Here is a 19,887-nt window from a genome sequence, read left to right as displayed (position 1 = left end):
ATAATTAAATATATTAAAGGAACTACTAATGTGGGTCTTTGGTATCCCAAAGATTCAAATCTTAATCTTATTGGCTATTCAGATGCAGATTATGCAGGTTGTAGAATTGATCGCAAAAGTACAAGTGACACATGTCAATTCCTTGGAGATAGACTAATTTCGTGGTCAAGTAAGAAGCAGACATCAATTGCTACCTCGACCGCCGAAGCAGAATACCTTGCTGCTGGCAGCTGTTGTGCTCAAATACTCTGGATTCAACAGCAGCTTAATGATTATGGGATTCGGTCGAGTGAAGCTCCAATCTACTGTGACAATACAAGTGCCATAGCCATCACTCACAATCCAGTGATGCACTCTAGGACAAAGCACATTGATGTCAGGCATCACTTTATCCGAGATCATGTCTTAAAGAAGGAAATCAGGCTGGAATACATCTCTACCGATCAGCAAGCAGCAGACATATTCACCAAGCCTCTACTGGATGCTAAGTTTTCATATTTTCGAAATATTCTTGGCTTAGTAGATTTAAATTAGTATGCATGTGTTTAGGGGGAATGATTGTCAATATGACATTAATAGATTAGCTGTTACGTTGCCATAAATATTGGCATATCATCCGCCTTTAACTAGTCTCTGACAGGCTTCGTACTAGCAGCTTGGTGCTTTGAACCAAATGACATTAATTGGGCGCCTTGATTATGCTCTTCAAAACTTTTTGAAATTCAAAAATACTTTTCATGACGTCACCCTATGGCCCATAGGTTCCTATATATACTTCTTTACATTCGTATATCAATCTTTCACCTTTGCTAAAAGCTTTCATATTGTATTAAACGCATCATCGAATTACTCTCTAGATTTTGCTTACTCTCTGCTCGAGTTCTTATCTACAGCTATCATGTCGATCCAGAAGGCTTGCCTCGCAATCAACTTTGATTCCGTTGTTAAGGCAAACAACGCAGGAATATCTGAGGTCTTCACCATGCTTGAAGCCTCTGGACTGAAGAAATTTCTGGAATACAGCGCCATCTGCGATTTGCCTGTTTTGAAGGAGTTCTTCGCAACCGCTCAAATCGAGCATGGGACTATCAAATGCTTGATCAAGACAGAGGTCTACTCCTTCAATAAGAAGTTCTTCGCCAGCACATTTGATCTGCCCTCCAGGGGTTTGACAAAATGCACGGATCTTCCAGATGGTAACTGCTCTTATTGGTTGAAGGAGTTCTCAACTACTGATGCTCCGATCAAACTGCCGGCCCAGAAGACATCTCTCAAAGCTCCATTCAGGCTACTGACTAATATCGTGGCCAAGAATCTTCTGGCCAAGGCTGGATCTTACGACAAGGTGACGCTGGAGAAATTTCAATACATGGCTTGTATTGCCTCCAAGATCAACGTAAACTGGTCAGACATTCTGTTCAATATTCTATGTGAAATGATCAGGGGCAAAGGGCAATCCGAGGGATTTGCTTTGCAAATCTGCCACATCTTGGGCATCCTTGGAGTGGATTTTTCCAAGACTGAGCCTCTGCATCCCACCAAATGGCTCAACAAGTCTACGATTCTCAAATTCCTGAACAAGAAAGAGACTGCGGTCGACACCTTGCCCTCAACCGCAAAGGTTATTGCTATCCCTCAACCGCTTTCAACGGTTCCGGTCGTGGTCAAACCAGTCCATACCAAAAAGTCTGCCAAGCGTCAACTGATCATCGAATCTGACTCTGAAGATGAATCACGTGAGAATGTTCCACTGATTCAAGCTTTCAGCAAGTCATCCCCGACGGTCTCCAAAGCAGCTGTGTCATCCACGCCTGCAGGCGAGAAGAAGAGGCAGCACAAGAAGCTAAAGTCCCTTTCTGGACTTGCTCCTACCCTGCCAACGGTCGAGACTACTACCGTTGTTGCTTCTACTGCTCCTCGTCCTACAAAAGGTGTGATAATACGGGAAGGTGCCTCATCAGCTCCTGAGGTCACTCTAGCTGATCCCAAAGACAAAGGGAAAGGTGTGATGATCTACACACCCAAGGCTCAACCAGCAGCTACGATAGAACTCAATATGATCATCTCTCACGTGCTCCGTACTGTCAAGCGTCATCTACAACGTTTTGACAGATGGCATCACTCCCGCACTCACTTGACACTCGCTCAAATATTTCCCAAATGGAAATCTCTCAACGTCATTGAGCAGAAGATGCTTCTATTTGCTGATACTGAAGACATCGTGGAGGCTCTGGGAAGAAGACATCTCATAGACTTGAAGCTTCGAGGAAGCCTGCTATCTCTGCTAATTAATGAGCGTGTCAAGAATTTCAAATCCAAGAGTCCTACCGCTGCCGATGACTTTGTGATTTTGACTGGACTACAGGATAGTCTACGTCAAATCACTCAATTACTTCAGCACTTCCAAGCTCTAAACAATGTCAAAACACCAGCTTCAGCAGCCTGTTTACAAGCTTATGTGCTGGAAGCACAAGTGATGATGAAAACCTTTCTCACCCAAGATCAGGGTGAAGAAGACGTCTATGCTCTCCCTTCTTCAGATGGGATTCTGACCGATCTCATCACTGCTGACCTCTTTCAATCATCTGCTTTAAGATCGAGTGTGGCAGCATCTTCATCGGTCGACCCCTCCTCAACCGCAGTCCAAGCAGTTACTCAACCGGAAGCAGTTGTGATTGCTCACTCCTCTCCAGTGACGACCACTCACACTTCTCCCGGTCATTCACAAGATGTTTTAGAAGTGGTTGCACAAGAGATACCTGTCACTTCTGTGACAGAGGCTCCTTGCAGTAGTGAAGCAACAGTGCCCCCAACGGAGATATCAAGCACTATTGTATCACCTGCATCTTCAGAACAGCAAGTGACTGATGCTGATCCAGCACTTCAACCGTCTCCATCGACTGAAAAGTTTATGGAAGATCTCATTATGGATGAACCAAGTGCTGATCCTGGTACTCCACCAACCATATTGGCTGCAGTCGAAACTATTATATCTCCAACTGTACCATTATTGGAAGGTCCATCGGGTAGCTCTCCAGCCAGTTCACCCGCACCACATCATCGTGAGTCTAGCCCGGTTTCACCAAGAAATGACCCAGAAGGGCAAATGCTTCAGACTGATGATTCTTTAATTGAAGCCATGGCCGCAGCTCTAGATCATACCTTGATAAATCGGCTTCATGAGCTCATGCAAACGGTTAGGTCCTTCTCTCAAGACATAACAAACTCATCCTTATCGGTCGATAATTCACGCCAGACGATGATTCGGCATTTCGAGACCGTGTCTCGAGACCTTGCTCGTCTGTCCACAGAGATCACTAATCATCATCGCACTCAAATCAACACGCTCTCTACCGTCTCTGAACAAGTTATCCGATCCGAAAACCGCCTTCATAAGCAGTTGAATGATCGGATGGACACTATGCAAGCCACTCTACTTGCTCAAATCGATGCAAAAATGGACACTATGCAAGCCTGCCTTGGCACTCAACTCACTGAGGTCATCCTTCGCTCAACCAAGGTGATGCCAAAAAGGGGGAAGAAGAGCAACGTAGAGCAGCAGAGGCAAGAAGACGTGAAGAAGAGTCCAGAAGAAAAGAAGAAGCCGACAGAAGAAGAAGAGAAGGCGATAGGTCAGGAGGAGCCAGTTGGTTCAAAAGATGAACAACTTATCTCTTTACTTATCGCAGCTGCATCTTATTTTTTTCTGTAGGTGTAATAAAAATGCGTATTGTACTTAATGAAATTCATTCTCTCAATGAAGTTCATTTTAATGCTTTCATATTGTTCTTGGAGCACTTAAGTTTTGTCATCACCAAAAAGGGGGAAATTGTTGAATCCGATATTTTGGTGATAACAAACAACAACTCATTGTATAGGAATGTGCTGCCAACCATTGTATTTCAGGAATCTACTACAACTTCTACCGGAAGCTTGTCAACCGCCTTTGCTCTCGACCGGCTGAAGTCACAAGCCTATCGACTGGCTATCAAAACCAGCAGAAGATAAATCTATCTACCGGAAGCTTGTCAACCGCCTTTGTCTCTCGACCGGTTGAAGTCACAAGCTTATCGACTGGTTATTCAAACCAGCAGAGGACAAATATCTCTACAGGTAGAATGCCAACTGCCTATCAGGATATCTCAAGACAAGTACCTGTGACAAGATGTTCTTTGCAAGATCTTTTATTAAAAGCAGAACCGGCGTGTCAGAAGATATGTTGACTCCTGCAATCGAGACAACAGGTTGCACCAAAATGGCAAAAACACAGAATGACTACAGAAAAAGCATTCGACCGTTTATTCCAGTTTTGGACCCTGGAAGTTGTCTGCAGTGTACGATCTTCATGCAGAATCATCAATGCATTTATGAGCATTAAATGTGCATTCAATGCAGCATCAGAACGTTCAAAATAAAGACGTTGATGATTGACCTATATAAAGGGAAGATTGCTCAAGAAGTGACAACAACGTCAACAACAAAAAAAAAAAACAAAGAGAGACAAGCAATTCAGAAAAATCTCAATCAACTCAATCACTTGAATAATATCAAAAGTCCTCATCTGATATACTTGAGCACACTTACAAGATCACTCATCTGCTGCTCAAATAAACCCTCGCCTACAGTTCACATATCTGATCGTCAAGGATCATCCTAGGGTTTTCAAGCCTCTCGACCGCTCTGCAGTTTGAGAAGCTCAACTCAACTATACACATTGTTGAAGAGAATTGAAGCTACTCTGAAAGCTTCCACCAGTCTGATAAGAACTGAGAATCTTATCTGTGTAAATCTAGGAGTTTCGGATTAGGCATTGGATAAGTCCTAAGTCTGAAGTGGGTGTATTACAAGACGTTGTAATAACCAAAGTCTTCTAGTGAATTCCTTCCTAAGTGGAAGAAGGGGAGACGTAGAAGGATTAAGCCTTCGAACTTCCATAAATCTTGCCTTAGTCTTTACTGCTATTTATCTTACTTTCTGCTCATACATTGCATTATAAACTTTGCATCACTAAAACCTCTGAACTATTTCCGCACTATTTAAGTTGTTCAAACTGTTTTAGAAGTTGAGAAAACAGATTAAGTGAACTAAACCTCACTTGATCATTTCGAAAGAAGAAGAAGAAAAGTTTCAGAGTGTATTTACCCCCCCTCTACCCTCTGAACCGATCCCAACAAGCTATCCCCAACAACATTTCCCATAGCGCTATCGCGCTCAACACTATGCGCAAATGCCATGCTCATCTGTGACTCTTAAAGCGCTATCGCGCTCCTTAGTTCCCATCAGCGCATCATAGTGCAGATCACCACACCTCCAGCTGCTACTCCTCCATGCAGCAACACCTCCATGCGCAGTTTGCACTTCCAGTAGCCTCCCATTCCTTGTTCTAATTAACTCCACAGTGCATCAACCATGTGATATCATGTTCTTGCAGTGAACCTTGAACCGATTAACATATAGCATACACTTCATGACAGCTCCTCCAAGCTGTCCAACATCATGCAAGATCGACCATCTGAAGCTCGCCATGCCTCGCACTCTTCCTTCTTCCTCTATACATGAAACATTTTATGCTTGCTTGCTTTGGGCTTTATTTTGTGTCTTTATCGTGTGCATGTCTCCTTTTCAGGTTAATAGGTGTTCATGTTGTTGCAAATCGCCTCCTCCCATGGTCGCTTTCTAATGGTGCTATACATGTTGCCAATTTTTTCTATTCATGAAGATGATGATGACGCCGGGTACTAATGCTCGGTGATGAAGGTATGAGTCCCTTGCTCTTTTTATTTATTTTTAATCATTAGGGACAATGATTACATTAAGTTTGGGGGGGTGAATCAATGTTTGAATTAGTTGGTTGGTTGATATTGTAGTTGAATATTATGTGTGCTTTATAGATAAAATTTTTGTTTGAGTTTAGGAGTGTTAGTTGAATTGAATTAAGTCAAGAAAGAATTGGATGCATGGCCAATGATGAGAAAATTTTTTGTGCTATAACTGAAATCCATGATTATTTGACAAATATTTTTGGAAAAAATGGAACCAATTAGATGAACAATTTCCTATATACTCTGTGATTAATACTTAAATTTGATTTTGAGACATACAAACATAGATATGATTGAGGCATTGTTTGGATTTTTGGGCCTAATTTTTCTTGATATAAGTTATCCTTAGTTGCCCATTTGAGCTTACACGTATATTAGTACTTTGAGGTACAATCTGAAATTTTTGTTGAAAATCATCGTTTACTGCTGATGATTATCTTTTTTGCACTGATTGAGATTTGTATGATTTGATTGTGGATTGAGACTTGTCTAAAACTAGTTCGAACACTCTTCGAGGCGAAATACAGGCAAAACTGTGATTAGGAATGATTTAGGCAATTTTTCTGAATGCGTTTGAGCTTTCAAGCTACCTATTATTTATGTTATCTCTAGTACCTTGTTTGAGCTTATTGAAAATCGAATGGCATGCATGTAAACGTGTGATGAACCCCATTCGTCATTATTTCAAGGTCCTACATTGACTACCTGAATAGCCTAAACACTATTTTCTACCTTTAAGGGAGTAATTTGAATGCTAAAATGTTATATGCTTCTAGTTTTATTTGTGAAAATGAAATGGTGTGGTGGATGAATTGAAATGAAGAAGGTAGTTGTGAAAAGAAAAAAGGTAGTAGAAAAGAAAAAGAGTTGAAAAAATTTGTGGTTGAAAAAGTTATGAAAAAAGTTGTTGGTATAAAAAGAGAAAAGTTGAAAGTTGAAAAAATCAATGAAGTGAAGAAAAAAGAGTGTGAAATTGTGAATGAAAAGGAGTTGAAATTAGAATTAAGCATAAGTATAAATTACTCCTTATTTTTGAATTCTAATCCTTTATTTGTAGCCATACGCCAGGCCTTACATTATAAGCTGATTAAGTCCTATTGACTGAGTCTCAGTTGCCCAATATACTAGTGGAGAAGAGTTGCGAGAATTTAGCCTATGGACTGTTGATTGATACTTTTAATGATTCTGAATTTTGATCTAAATACGCACACACTCTTATTCTTTGCATTTACCTATTTGTGAGTGTTTTTGATTAATATCCTTCTTGAATGTGATCCCTAGTTACCTTGAAAAATCCTCATGATCTATGAATATGTGAATTGAACTTGGATAAGAGTGTTTTGAACGTGAGTTGCAGAGATTGTGAGTTTATGCGGTTATTTTGTTATGACTGAAACTTTCAAGTGTTAGTAGGTTGGATGAGATTGGATTTGAATTTTTGAAATTATTTTTGAGGTCGTTGCTCCATAATATTTCTTGACTATTCTTGTTGGTTTGATAGAATGAGTTTTTGGAAGTTATGGTTTTGATTAGTTTTGCTCGGAACTAGCAAAAGTTTAAGTTTGAGGGTATTTGATAAGTGTATTTTATACACTTAATTTAGGTATGATCTTAATTGTTAAATGTTTGTTTCGATCAAATTTATGTGGGTATTTTGTTGTTTTTGTATTTACAGTGATTTATTGAATTTATTTGGAAAAAAGAGAAAAAGAAGAAATTGAAGAAGAAAATAGGGAATTAAAAGAAAAGAGAAAATAAAGGAAAAGAAAAGAGGAAGAAAAGGAACGTACATAGAAGAAAAAAAAAAGAAGAGAAATGTTATTGGGCTTTCCATTGGGCTCAATTATTAGCTCTAAAAAAAGCGCTAAAGAGGGAGAGAAAGTATGCAATCGCGTTGAAGTGGAGAATTGGAGATTCAAGGCAAAAGCTTATGCGCGCCCGCGTGGATTTCTGGAGCGGGCGCCCGTCGTGAAATTTCAGCGTTTTAATCTTCGGCGAGTATTTTATGGGCTTTTATTTGGGCTTTTATTTTCCATGTATAAAAGGAAATTTTATCGTGAGAATCAAAAAGCCGCCACAACACGTACAGATCAGAGAAGAGATTTTGGAGCTTGATCGTGATTTCTGGAGGATTCTGTGCTTTAATTGAATAACAAAGACGGAGATCGATAGACCGGACACGGCGTCGACGACGGATTTGTTTCTTATCTTTTATTTTATTCTGAATATGTATGGATTTATGAATTATTGTTTTATTCAGAATTTTATTATGAACTAAATTTTTATAGTCTAGAGGTCGGATGGAACCTGGTGTAGACACTTTCATGAATTTTTGATTTTATTGAATTGAGTTTCTTCTAGATTAATTGTTTTTTCTAGAATTGATTGTCTTTTTAATTATCTGATCAATAATTGATTTGTTATATTTATTTGAAATCTGGCACTCGGGAGAGGAGATTTTGAATAGAACCAATAGAAATTACACTGTTAATTATTTATACAGCTCGGGAGAGTGTATAATTTTAACAGAGCTTTTAAAAAGAACATTGTTTTGTGATAGATCACTGCGATAAATTCTTAATAGGGATATTGGAATTTAATTGTAGTTGATAAAAATTATTTGTTGCTCGGGAGATGGAAATAATAAACTTAAGTGTTCTTGGCTATTAATTGATTCGAATTCATGAAGATTAATTAATTAGGATTGATTGTTGTTGAAACCAGGTGAAATCTAAGCCTCTAAACCATTATTCTCTGATTGATTATTTCTGCGAGTTGTGTGCGTGCTATCAAAAACATCCTGATTATTTTTATTTATTGCGAATTTCTAAAATATTGATTTTCTAGATAAAGTTTAGACTATTTTAATTACAAGTACTGAATATTTTCATTTTACTCCCTGTGGGATCGATATCTGATTTTATCACTATATTAAAACTTGACACTCGTACGCTTGCGAGTATTTTTCACAACAAATATATATGTAATAATATACTTTCATTTTATCCTTTTGGTTTCTGATTTAATCTTAGTTTATTACGTTGTTCTTTGTTGCAGAATGGGAATTTATTTGACTATTATATTCTATCTCAATCTCAAATGAGTCGATTATCTGTTCATTTTGGAAGCATTAAAATGTATAAGGACTTGCGAACTAGATTCTGGTGGTAGAAGATGAAGCGGAGTGTGTATCAATTTGTTTCTCGATATCTTGTTTGTCAACAGGTCAAGGCTGAACACCGATGACCAGGTGGATTATTGCAGAATCTTGAGATTTCTGAATGGAAGGGGGAGCATGTGACTATGGATTTTGTCACCTACTTGCCTATGACTTCATGTCAGTGTGATGCTATCTGGGTCGTTGTTGACCATTTGACGAAATCAGCACACTTCATTCCTTACAACAAGGAGTATTCTTATGATCTCATGACATGCTTATACATCCAGGAGATAGTGCGATTACATGGGATTCCGGTGTGCATAGTCAGTGACAAAGATCCGCGGTTTATATCACGTTTTTGGGGTAGTTTTCAGCAGGCATTGGATACCACTCTGAGTTTAAGCACTGCATATCATCCGGAGACTGATGGACAGTCAGAACGGACGATACGTACACTTGAAGATATGTTGCGTGCTTCGACGATGGATTTTGGCTTGACTTGGCAGGATCAGTTACCTTTGATTGAATTTGCCTACAATAACAGTTATCATCGTAGTATTGATATGACACCTTCGAGACATTGTATGATCAACGATGTCGTACTCCACTATTCTTGGATGAGGTAGGAGAACGATAAGTGGAGGGTCCAAAATTGGTACAACAGATTGTAGACAAGGTAGATTTGATCAAACGAAGGATCAAAACTGCTCAAGACCGGCAAGCCAGTTATGCAAATATTCATCGCAGGCCACTTTAGTTTGAGCCTGGTGAATATGTATTTCTTCGAGTATCAACTTTCAGAAAGGTGATGAGATTTGGTTTGAAAGGCAAGTTATCACCTAGCTATATTGGGCCTTTCCAGATACTGGAAAAGATTGGAGACGTTGCTCATCATTTGGCATTACCGTCATGTCTTTCCAATATTCATGATGTTTTTCACGCGTCGTTATTTCGACAGTATATAGTTGATGAGTCACATATTATCCAACCTACTGATGTTTAGTTAGAAGCAGATCTGTCTTATGTTGACCGACCACTCTGTATTCTAGACAGGAAGAAGAAAGTTATTCGGAACAAGAATATACCACTTGTGATGATACAGTGGCAGCGCCGAGGCGTCGAGGAAGTAACTTGGAAGTCAGAGAGCCGTATGCGGATAGAATATTCCGAGTTGTTTGCTTTGTACTTTTGATTACCATATATAGATGTAATTACAGTTCGTTGTAATAAAACATGGTTTTCTGTTTCATATTATTATCTTGATTTGTCTTTAGATTTTATTTTGCGGACGAAATATCTAAAGGTGGGGAGAATGTAGTAACCCAGATTCTATTTTAAGATAATAATATGATAAACATAATTAAGAGTTAGTATTTAACCAATTCAAGGGCTTGATCGGGCTACATAAGCAAGAATTGGACTTTTGAAGTTGGCCAGTTCGGACGATCCGAACCCTATGAATCGGAAGCTCTGATGATGAGCATATTTACTTCGGAGTTAAGGCAAGATCGGACGATCCGAACTCCTTCAGCCAACAAGGCACGATGACTAAGCCATGAGTTTTGACAAGTGTCGGACATAGAGCAGTTCGGATGGTCCGATCCCGACTTCGGACGCACCGAACCCGACGTGTCACACATGCAAGCATTGAGCTGGAATGGATGCTCCGAACGTGGCCGGATCCTTGGCCTATAAATAGGGGTCAGTTGATTCAGAAATGAATTACGAATTCCCGAATTTCCTTCTCCAATTATATAGTGTGAGGTATACATTTGAGGGCCCTATCGGTTTTTAAAAAGGTTCTGGAATAACAAGGCGTTGTTACAGTTTTCCAGAACTAGTGACTCCAAAAGGGTTTACGACGGACGAAGGTATGGTTCAGGAATATTATTAAGTTTTGGGAGTACTTATTAGCTTAGTTAAGGCTTATAGAACTTGTATAGTGATCGGCGAACTTTTGAATATAGGCTTGGAACCTAGGTACTACTAAGACTTGAACTAGCCTAGAGGTAAGTACACATTGACTGAGATTGCCAGCGAGTATAGATGTTTATATGTTGCATTTTTTTGGCATTATTATGTGGCATGATATATGTTTTACTGCTTTCCATATTTATATGTCATGTGCACATACATGTTGAACCTGTACCTTGATATACCTTGATTATAGAGCCGCTCAGCTCTATATTTATATATAGTCTGTCGCTGGGAGTACCGCGACGGCGGGGACATGTATGTCTGATTATTCCGGTGTATTAGACAAGTGTGGTTGTACCAAGAGGTTGATCCACGAGGTTACATCACTCATGTGGCGCATGTACTGAGCATGACTTGTTAGGTGACCTGTTACCAGTCATCATGATTGCATGCATCATATACATATATTTACTCATGTTTATGTATTGGGCGTTAGTCGCTCACGTCCTAGTTATTATCTTGGACACCCCAATACACGGGGCAGGTCGCAGGATGGACGAAGCTGGGAGTTCGAGACAGGACTAGGGAGCAGGAGCCTTGAGGAGTTATTATACAGCAGGATTCCTTATAGCTGTATAATGTTTACTTTAAGTCTTTTCGATATGGTTGTATCACTACTGAGTTAAGCTTTGCACTAAATTGATATGTATATTATGAGTTATGTTTCTGCAAGTTTTACTCTGTTAAGTGTTTATCTTTTTTTTTTTAAAGATTAATGCATGTCATAGTTGCTAGTTAGTAGATAATTGAATGCAGGGTCACTACATGAGATATGAGCAGCTTTGTATTCATGCTGAAGCCTTATCTCAAAGCAGGTCTTTGCCAGCTTTTCCCCTTTTGTGTCTATTAAAGGGGATTGTTTACACACAAGAAAAAAACATTTATTACACACAAATCTATCAAAATAAATGCATATCTTTCAAGATTGAGAATTTGATGGATTTGATATTATTCATTCTTTCATTGATTTCGTAAGGCTTGCAGTTTCTGTGACATTAATAAAGAATGACACAAAAGGGGAAAGGTTGGGAAACAAATAATTTATTAATAAATAATGCAAATGATTTTCGATTTTTAAATGATCACATGCAGTGCTTATAAATTTTCATTATTTTGCATCTTCAGCTCAAATTCAAATTAGGTTGTGTTCGAGTGAAATTACTAAATTGTGAGTAGCGATGGCAATGGGTCGAATCTAAACCCGCTCCCGCATCAAACCCGCCCCGAGGGGGCGAATCTAGACCCGCCTAAGCGGGTCCGAGGCGGGTCTTGGGTTTGGCCAAACCCGTCCCGGACCCGCCCCGCCCCATCATAATATATATATGTATGTAAATTTAAAATATAAATTTATATATAAATATAAAATATATATGTATATTAATAATATATAATTATATTTTTATACTAAATAATTAAAATTTTATACATAATTTGAGTGTCTAATATTATTGGATTGTATTAAATTTATTTTATTATGATATATTTAGTATAAAAATATATAATTATAATATTTTTTGGCTAATTATTATTAATTAATTTTAAATTGATAAATTTTAACTTGTGAGAATATTTTTTAGTCTCCAATATTATCAATATATATTTGAAATTAAATTTAATGATTTTTGTTAATTTTTAAACTTGTTAATTTAATAAATTTAAAAATATTTAATTTTTTACGGGTCCAACGGGTCTAACCCGAATTGGACCCGCCGAGTGCGCGGGGCGGGTCTTGGCTTTAGCCAAACCCGCCCCAGACCTGTTGCCATCCCTAATTGTGAGAGATTTGGTCACATAATAGTTCCAAATGCTCATTTTAAAAAAATCTCAAGTCCTTGATTCGAATGTGAATTAAAAAAAAAACGAAATCAGAGTCATCAGTTCGAAATCCAGATAAAACCAAGTTAAATATTTATCTGGTGGGTAAAATTAAACATCGAATTCATTAAGCACAAACTTATGACATTAAAAGATTTCTACTAATCAACAAACGTCGAAAAAAACAAGAAAAACTTACTGTTCGAATGAAGATGCACCCGCACAATCGAAACGATTGTAAATGTAATGTCAAAGATCTGGAGATTTTCGAGCCATGTTTTCAGATCGACGCAGAGCGCTTTGCATAAAATTTAATGTCGGCTAGGTTTTCTGAAAGAACGCGGATAAAATTGGGGAAGAAGTATATTTGGTATTTTAATGTATTTTTAAATTTATTCTTTATCATTCTTCTAAGATGTTTAATAATGGAGGTTCAAAAAATTAAATTTTTTATTCAAAAACTTTCCACATTTTGTTTCACTATCTCCATTATCCTAACCATTGTCACATTATCCTAACATTTAAACAAAAATTATAATTAAATTCAAGTTTATAAATAATATTTAATTTCAAATAATATATATTTTATGCACATGTAATGCATGTGCTACTTGTACTAATATATATAAATAATAAATAAATAAATAATGAGAATGAGTAAAAGCAACCAAGATCGTGGAAATGCATATTCCTATGAATTAGGACGAGTCTTCCTTCCCATTACGGAACGAGGTCATGCATCTCTACTATTTATTAAAGTTGAGATAAGTATAATAACTGTTTCTTCTCATTGGGGACACCAAGTTTTTTCTCCTATTTTACCCTTCATTTTACTCTTTTCGTGAAAAACATTTGTGCCCATTTTGAAACACATCTCACTTAAAAATACATCACATTCCCTGAAAAATGGAATTCAGTTACTGAACTATCAACATTTCTTAAAAAAAAAAACCGAACCACCAACAAGTTTATTCAGATTTTCACACGCAAAGCGTGTGCTAATCCCACTAGTATATATAATTCATTTTCACATCATTTCATCCTCCTAAACATGTATTTATCATGTATTTCCCATGTTATATATTGACTATGATGAGCAAAACTAGATTGATTCGATTTATGATAAGAACTCGTACCAAACCAATAATATCAGTTTTGTAAAATTACGATTCAAATCAACACATTACACATTAGTAATTGAAAACCCGAACAGACCAATCCTAGGTTTAGGTTTAGGTTTGGTTTGGTTTCGATCGAGTTAATTTCGACGTTTTAATTTTTGTTCAAATAATTTTTTAAAAATATTTTAATCTGATTTAGATTTTCTAAAATAGCTATAATAAATAAATACCAAGATTAATATAGATGTTAAACAATTCAGCATCATAATAAAGGATAATGACATTATGAATTTCATATCAAAAAGTAAAAGAAAAATCAAAAGTGACCGTGTTTGAAAATAAAAACTAAAAATAAGAAATGATGTGTTTGATAGTAAATAAGTGATTATAGTGATTTTAACGTTAATTTTTTTTATTATTAGAATCACTTTTGGAGAATCAAAATCACCATATGATTAGCTTTTGAATTTCAATTAAGTTAATCAGAAGCTAACACATAATCTGAATTTAAGTAACACACAAGAGTGTTTTTTTAAAAAAAACCAAAATCCAATAACCATTTTTTTTCGTGAATGCAAGCACACTCCCTGAAAAGCAATTCAAACCATGAGTTTAGTTTGATAGTCAATGATCACGCCCACATACTGGTTAATGAGATCTTGCTCTTAGCATAATATCCAAATCATAAATCTAATGGTTCATAAAAACATGAGTATATTTAATGTTATAAAGCTGGTGCATGTGACAAATCATTGATGCATTAAATCTACAATTATGGTAATAATACCCTCAAGTAAGTTGAACTTTATTTTATGTAGTTATTGAGTTCGTGCTATTATAATGATAATACTCTAATGCTGAATCCAAAGATTCAAAATTGATTTGGATATATATGTCTATAAAAATATATGAACCTCACACACCAAATTAAAATCGAGCAATTTGAGATATTAAAACATTATCCTTATATCCTTATAATAGCATTTCATCAATTCTTTATGATGATATTTCATCAATCCCTGATAAAATAAATTAAACTCTACCCGATGTACCTAACTCACCTCAATTCGTGGTACTCTAATTTAACCTTTCCTTTAAAATCGAACTTTTAACATTCGAATTTTTTTTTTCACTGCTTTTAACATTCGAATTTGGAGATAATAAATTATGATTAATGTATGGGATAAGTGGTGTGACGCTTATGGCACATTCTTCAATGAAATAAATATATATAATATAGACTTCTGGTTCACATGCCGTAACGGTGGGAACAACTACACAGAATTCCACGCCTTCTCTTTTTCTCCATCAAGCAAACTCTGAGAAATTTAGCTTCAACTACGCATTATGGAGGAAGAGAGATTGCTCCTTGAGGAGGGATTAGTGCAGGTGTCTTCTTTTTTCTTTTTCTTTTTTCTGGGTGAAATTGTTTTATTTCCTTCAATTGTGGTTGATGTTTTGCTGTGGCCTTTTATTTTTTGCGTCAATTGATGTTCGGATTCAAGGGATGCGGCGCTGATTGAGGATGGATTTCTTGGATAGAATGATCCATGAGTATCGGATTTGTTTTAGTGTAGGTTGAGATTTTAGGGAGAACGACGGTTGATCATGCATTCAAGCTTAAAACGGGTAGTTTGTTTGGATCGGAAGATTATGGTTTTTTGGGTTAATTTGGTGATGGAAGAACGTTAATTTATCTCTTTTTCTGGGAGGGTATTTGCTTGGATCCTAGATTTTATCTTCTTTGCTGGAAACCCTTTTCATTTTCGGCTTAATGTTCAACTTTGTCATTGGAAAATCAGAAATATTTGCGTACAACACAAGTCAAGGAGAACTATGAACAAAGTTTGTTTCTTGCACAAAATTTAAGTCAGATATCTCAGGAAAATTGTTTGATTGTGTATGGAAATCTAGTTTGGGCGATCTTCCGCCCCAGTAATTTTTTGAGTTTAGTTTTTCCTGGACTGGTAATTCATAGAATTCACAATCTTCTGGGAACTTGCTTCAGAGACTGTGCTATTGCCCAAGCATCAAACTGCTCAATTGCTTGAGCTAGTTAAAGCCTACACGGCTACACGTGGACATCAATGTTCATGTTCACTTGGCAGTTGGCTGTAGATTGAGTAGGCTCATCTTATTGAGTTGCATCATTTGTTGCAGTAAAAATGTTCTGGATTCAGCATCCTTTATCAATCAATGGTCTTGTTCTAACAAATCTTAACATGCGACCATTACACCTGAAGAAAGTTCAAATTTATATATGACCTGTGGGAGACTGTGATTGGGTGTAGTAGATATAATTGTATCGATGTTTTCTCTTGTTTACCTAAGACCCACACCTATAATAATACCAGTTAAAGTAATTATTGAATTTTGGTTGAGAATAATCTTGCAAAAGAAACATAAAAAATGAGAGATGCAATGGAGAAGTTAACATATGTTTATTCTTGATGGGATGTGTTGGATAACATTACAGATATTATTACGCCCTCTTGTTTGAGTATTAAAACATGTCCATTTCATTCATTCCAACTAAATCAATGGTCATCCTCGGTGTGCCAAGTGACACAAGTAAGGAGGATACCTGATTCTTTACACGGCCGCTGCCTTATGTAACAGGCATGTAACGGTTGCTGATTTTGTTGATGTCATCATTCTTTTTCCAATTCATAAATTATTTTCTTCTATACAATCAGTTTCCAGCATTGAATAGTTTACCCGCGGACTAAACGTCACTAGATTTCGTTTTGTAATGGTGATCTAGAATGAAAACAGCCAACCATATACCGGTGATGGTTCCGTTGACGTTAAGGGGAACCCTGTACTCAAGAGCAACACTGGCAACTGGAAAGCATGTCCTTTTATTCTAGGTATTCATGGTATAATTTGCGCCTTCTTTTTGGTTCTTTCAATCAATTCTCTTACATTTTTTATTGATGACAGGGACCGAATGTTGCGAGCGTTTGGCTTACTATGGTATTGCTACTAATCTTGTTAGTTATCTCGCGAAAAAGTTACACCAAGGGAACGTGTCAGCTGCTAGAAATGTGACAACATGGCAAGGCACTTGCTATCTCACCCCCCTTATTGGGGCAGTCCTGGCTGATGCATTCTGGGGAAGATATTGGACAATTGCTGTCTTCTCCACTATTTACTTTATTGTAAGTAATACCGTCAATTTTCTTCTCTCTTTTGGCTGTATAGAGATTAGGTAGTGCACATCGGGCTGCATTCTTTCATTTGAGGTGTGTTAACATAGCTTCTCATCTTTCGCCTTCTGGTCTATAGTTTTTCATCATCTGTCATTTGAGTTTGATGTTAGACATGAATAAACTCAATTTAGTTTTTTCTTTGGAGAGAGGAACACTGAAACGAGCGTGCAGCAAAAAATTTTAGTCTCCTGGTGCACCCTTTATCACTAGAAAGTTAGAAACGAGAAATCTGACAGCATCAGATATAGCAATCTTCTAGTATCCTGATTTACTTTGGTTTTCTGAATTTTCTATTCTCGTTGTTCATGTTTAAAAAGCTTATTTACTTCCACGCACCTTGTTCTCCAACTTTAGCACTTGCAAGGTAATTTAGATTTTAGAATCTTTGAGCACGTTGCATCTTGTCAATTTTTTCAGTTCAATGGTACATGTTACATTCCTCAGTTTACTCTCTAAATTAATGTAGGGGATGTGTACATTGACCCTCTCCGCAACTGTTCCTGCTTTTATGCCTCCTGAATGTGTTGACAATATCTGCCCTTCTGCTACACCTGCTCAATATGCAATATTTTTCTTTGGGCTGTATCTTATAGCACTTGGAACAGGAGGGATCAAACCATGTGTTTCATCCTTCGGGGCTGATCAATTTGATGACACTGATTCTGTTGAGAGAATTAAAAAGGGTTCCTTTTTCAATTGGTTTTATTTTTCCATCAATATTGGTGCCTTGGTATCAAGCAGTTTGATCGTATGGGTTCAAGATAATGCCGGATGGGGTCTTGGTTTTGGAATTCCTGCGGCATTTATGGGTTTTGCGATAGTAAGTTTCTTTATGGGCACCTATCTCTATAGGTTTCAGAAGCCAGGAGGAAGCCCTATTACTAGAATGTGTCAGGTTTTGGTTGCATCTTGCCGCAAATGGAATCTTGATGTGCCAAGTGATAGTAGCCTTCTATATGAAACACCAGATAAAAGCTCAGCAATTGAAGGAAGTCGAAAGCTGCTCCACACTGATGAATTGCAGTAAAGTTCTCTTGCAATTACGTCTTTCTTCCGCCTCTCCCTTTTGTTACTTTTCGTGTCATGGTTCGAACTTTATTTGGTTTGGGTATTTATTGTTCCAATTCCGATAGAAGTAACTGCTGTTTGGTTTTGCTCATCTGTTCGAAGATGATACTACTGATTACTTATATTGCAGTGACATAATGTCAATTTTAAGGCAAAATGAAATGTCAAAGTTTGTTTCCTGAATTATTTTACATATTGACTATCTCTTTGTTTGGATTTATGCCGCCATACCTTTGCATCCTCAGTAGACCTATAACTTGTATCGGTACTTTTCATCTTGCTTGATTAAATTGTGTCATGTAGCCAGAATGATCAGGCACTAAGCCATCACTTTTGTGTAGTCTGACTAACAAAAATAGTATGTCCTGATATTTAAAATAACAAATCAGAAAATTGAATGTTATACTTTAATGGACACCCTTTTATTTGCGTATGAATTCCAAATTACCTTTCTGATGTCTGCTTTATTCCTCCCCTAGATGTCTTGATAAAGCGGCTCTCATTGTTGAAGACGATAGCAAATCCAGAGATTTTTCCAACCCTTGGAAGCTTTGCACTGTAACACAGGTTGAAGAATTTAAGATCTTGATACGGATGTTCCCCATCTGGGCTACCGGAATAGTCTTCTCTGCCGTTTATGCTCAAATGTCTACCATGTTTGTTGAGCAAGGTGCAATGATGGACACTTCCATAGGTTCCTTCAAGATTCCCGCAGCTTCTCTGTCAACTTTTGATGTCATTAGTGTAATATTCTGGGTCCCAGTCTATGACAGAATTCTTGTACCAGTTGCTCGAAAACTCACTGGAAAAGAAAGAGGATTCTCAGAGTTGCAAAGAATGGGCATTGGTCTTTTTCTTTCAGTCTTCTGCATGTCTGCTGCTGCTATCGTGGAAATTTGGAGACTGGACCTAGCCAAATCACTCGGGTTGGTGGATGAGGCTGTTCCGGTACCAATAAGCATCTTCTGGCAAGTGCCTCAATATTTTCTATTAGGGGCTGCTGAAGTTTTTACATTCATTGGCCAACTGGAGTTCTTCTATGACCAATCTCCAGATGCCATGCGCAGTTTGTGCAGCGCCTTTTCACTCCTCACTACTTCCTTAGGCAATTACTTGAGCTCTTTTATTCTGACCGTTGTCACATCCTTAACAACCCGAGGAGGGAACATCGGGTGGATTCCGGATAATCTGAACAAGGGTCATCTTGATTATTTCTTTTGGCTCCTGGCTGGACTCAGCCTACTTAACTTGGTGATCTATGTCTTCTGCTTCAAAAATTATAAATCGAAGAAGGCGACATGAGATGAAACGATGTATGCATCACAAGGCAGGCTGTGCTGGGAACTGCACGGTACTCGGGAACCAGATTATTGTTTGTATATATATCTTCTTTATAAAGTATACTGATCGACTCTTGGACTATGTAGGAAATGGTCTTCCACTATTTGAAAATTTTAAAGCAATTGGTTCAAAGTTTAATCTTAGATGCATTATGTGCAGAATGTTTGGTCCTTTATTTGGCAAAATTATGATTTCAAGATTAATTCTCCAACAATAGGCATTGTTTGGTTTGATGCATTATTAATTTATATATAACTTATCCCAATCAATTTCGCCTTATTTTTGTCATATTATTTATCTATTTATTAATTAATAATTTTACATCAATTAAATCAAATAAACTATAATCTATCCATCAAATCAAATAATGT

General features: G+C 37.3%; 1 protein-coding gene across 1 annotated transcript; it reads left to right on the top strand.

Moving 5' to 3' along the window:
• The first annotated feature begins 15,131 nt into the window (after window positions 1-15,131).
• LOC140871353 (protein NRT1/ PTR FAMILY 8.3-like) lies at window positions 15,132-19,659 on the top strand. Its single transcript, XM_073273823.1, has 5 exons — window positions 15,132-15,284; window positions 16,660-16,765; window positions 16,839-17,056; window positions 17,574-18,130; window positions 18,655-19,659. The coding sequence occupies exons 1-5, from the start codon at window positions 15,243-15,245 to the stop codon at window positions 19,475-19,477; spliced, it is 1,746 nt and encodes a 581-aa protein (XP_073129924.1). The 5' UTR covers window positions 15,132-15,242; the 3' UTR covers window positions 19,478-19,659.
• Window positions 19,660-19,887: the final 228 nt, after the last annotated feature.

This window comes from Henckelia pumila, unplaced genomic scaffold (genome assembly GCF_033568475.1).
Source record: "Henckelia pumila isolate YLH828 unplaced genomic scaffold, ASM3356847v2 CTG_461:::fragment_3, whole genome shotgun sequence".
Classification (NCBI taxonomy): domain Eukaryota; kingdom Viridiplantae; phylum Streptophyta; class Magnoliopsida; order Lamiales; family Gesneriaceae; genus Henckelia; species Henckelia pumila.
This window is presented reverse-complemented; position numbering and strand designations above follow the sequence as displayed.

Bases quoted from the DNA above. Each gene is read 5' to 3' on its own strand.
- LOC140871353 (XM_073273823.1), top strand. From the start codon at position 15,243: ATGGAGGAAGAGAGATTGCTCCTTGAGGAGGGATTAGTGCAG. The intron at 15,285-16,659 runs GTGTCTTCTTTT...ATGGTGATCTAG, and splicing joins TTGAGGAGGGATTAGTGCAG to AATGAAAACAGCCAACCATA. The intron at 18,131-18,654 runs GTAAAGTTCTCT...TTCCTCCCCTAG, and splicing joins CTCCACACTGATGAATTGCA to ATGTCTTGATAAAGCGGCTC.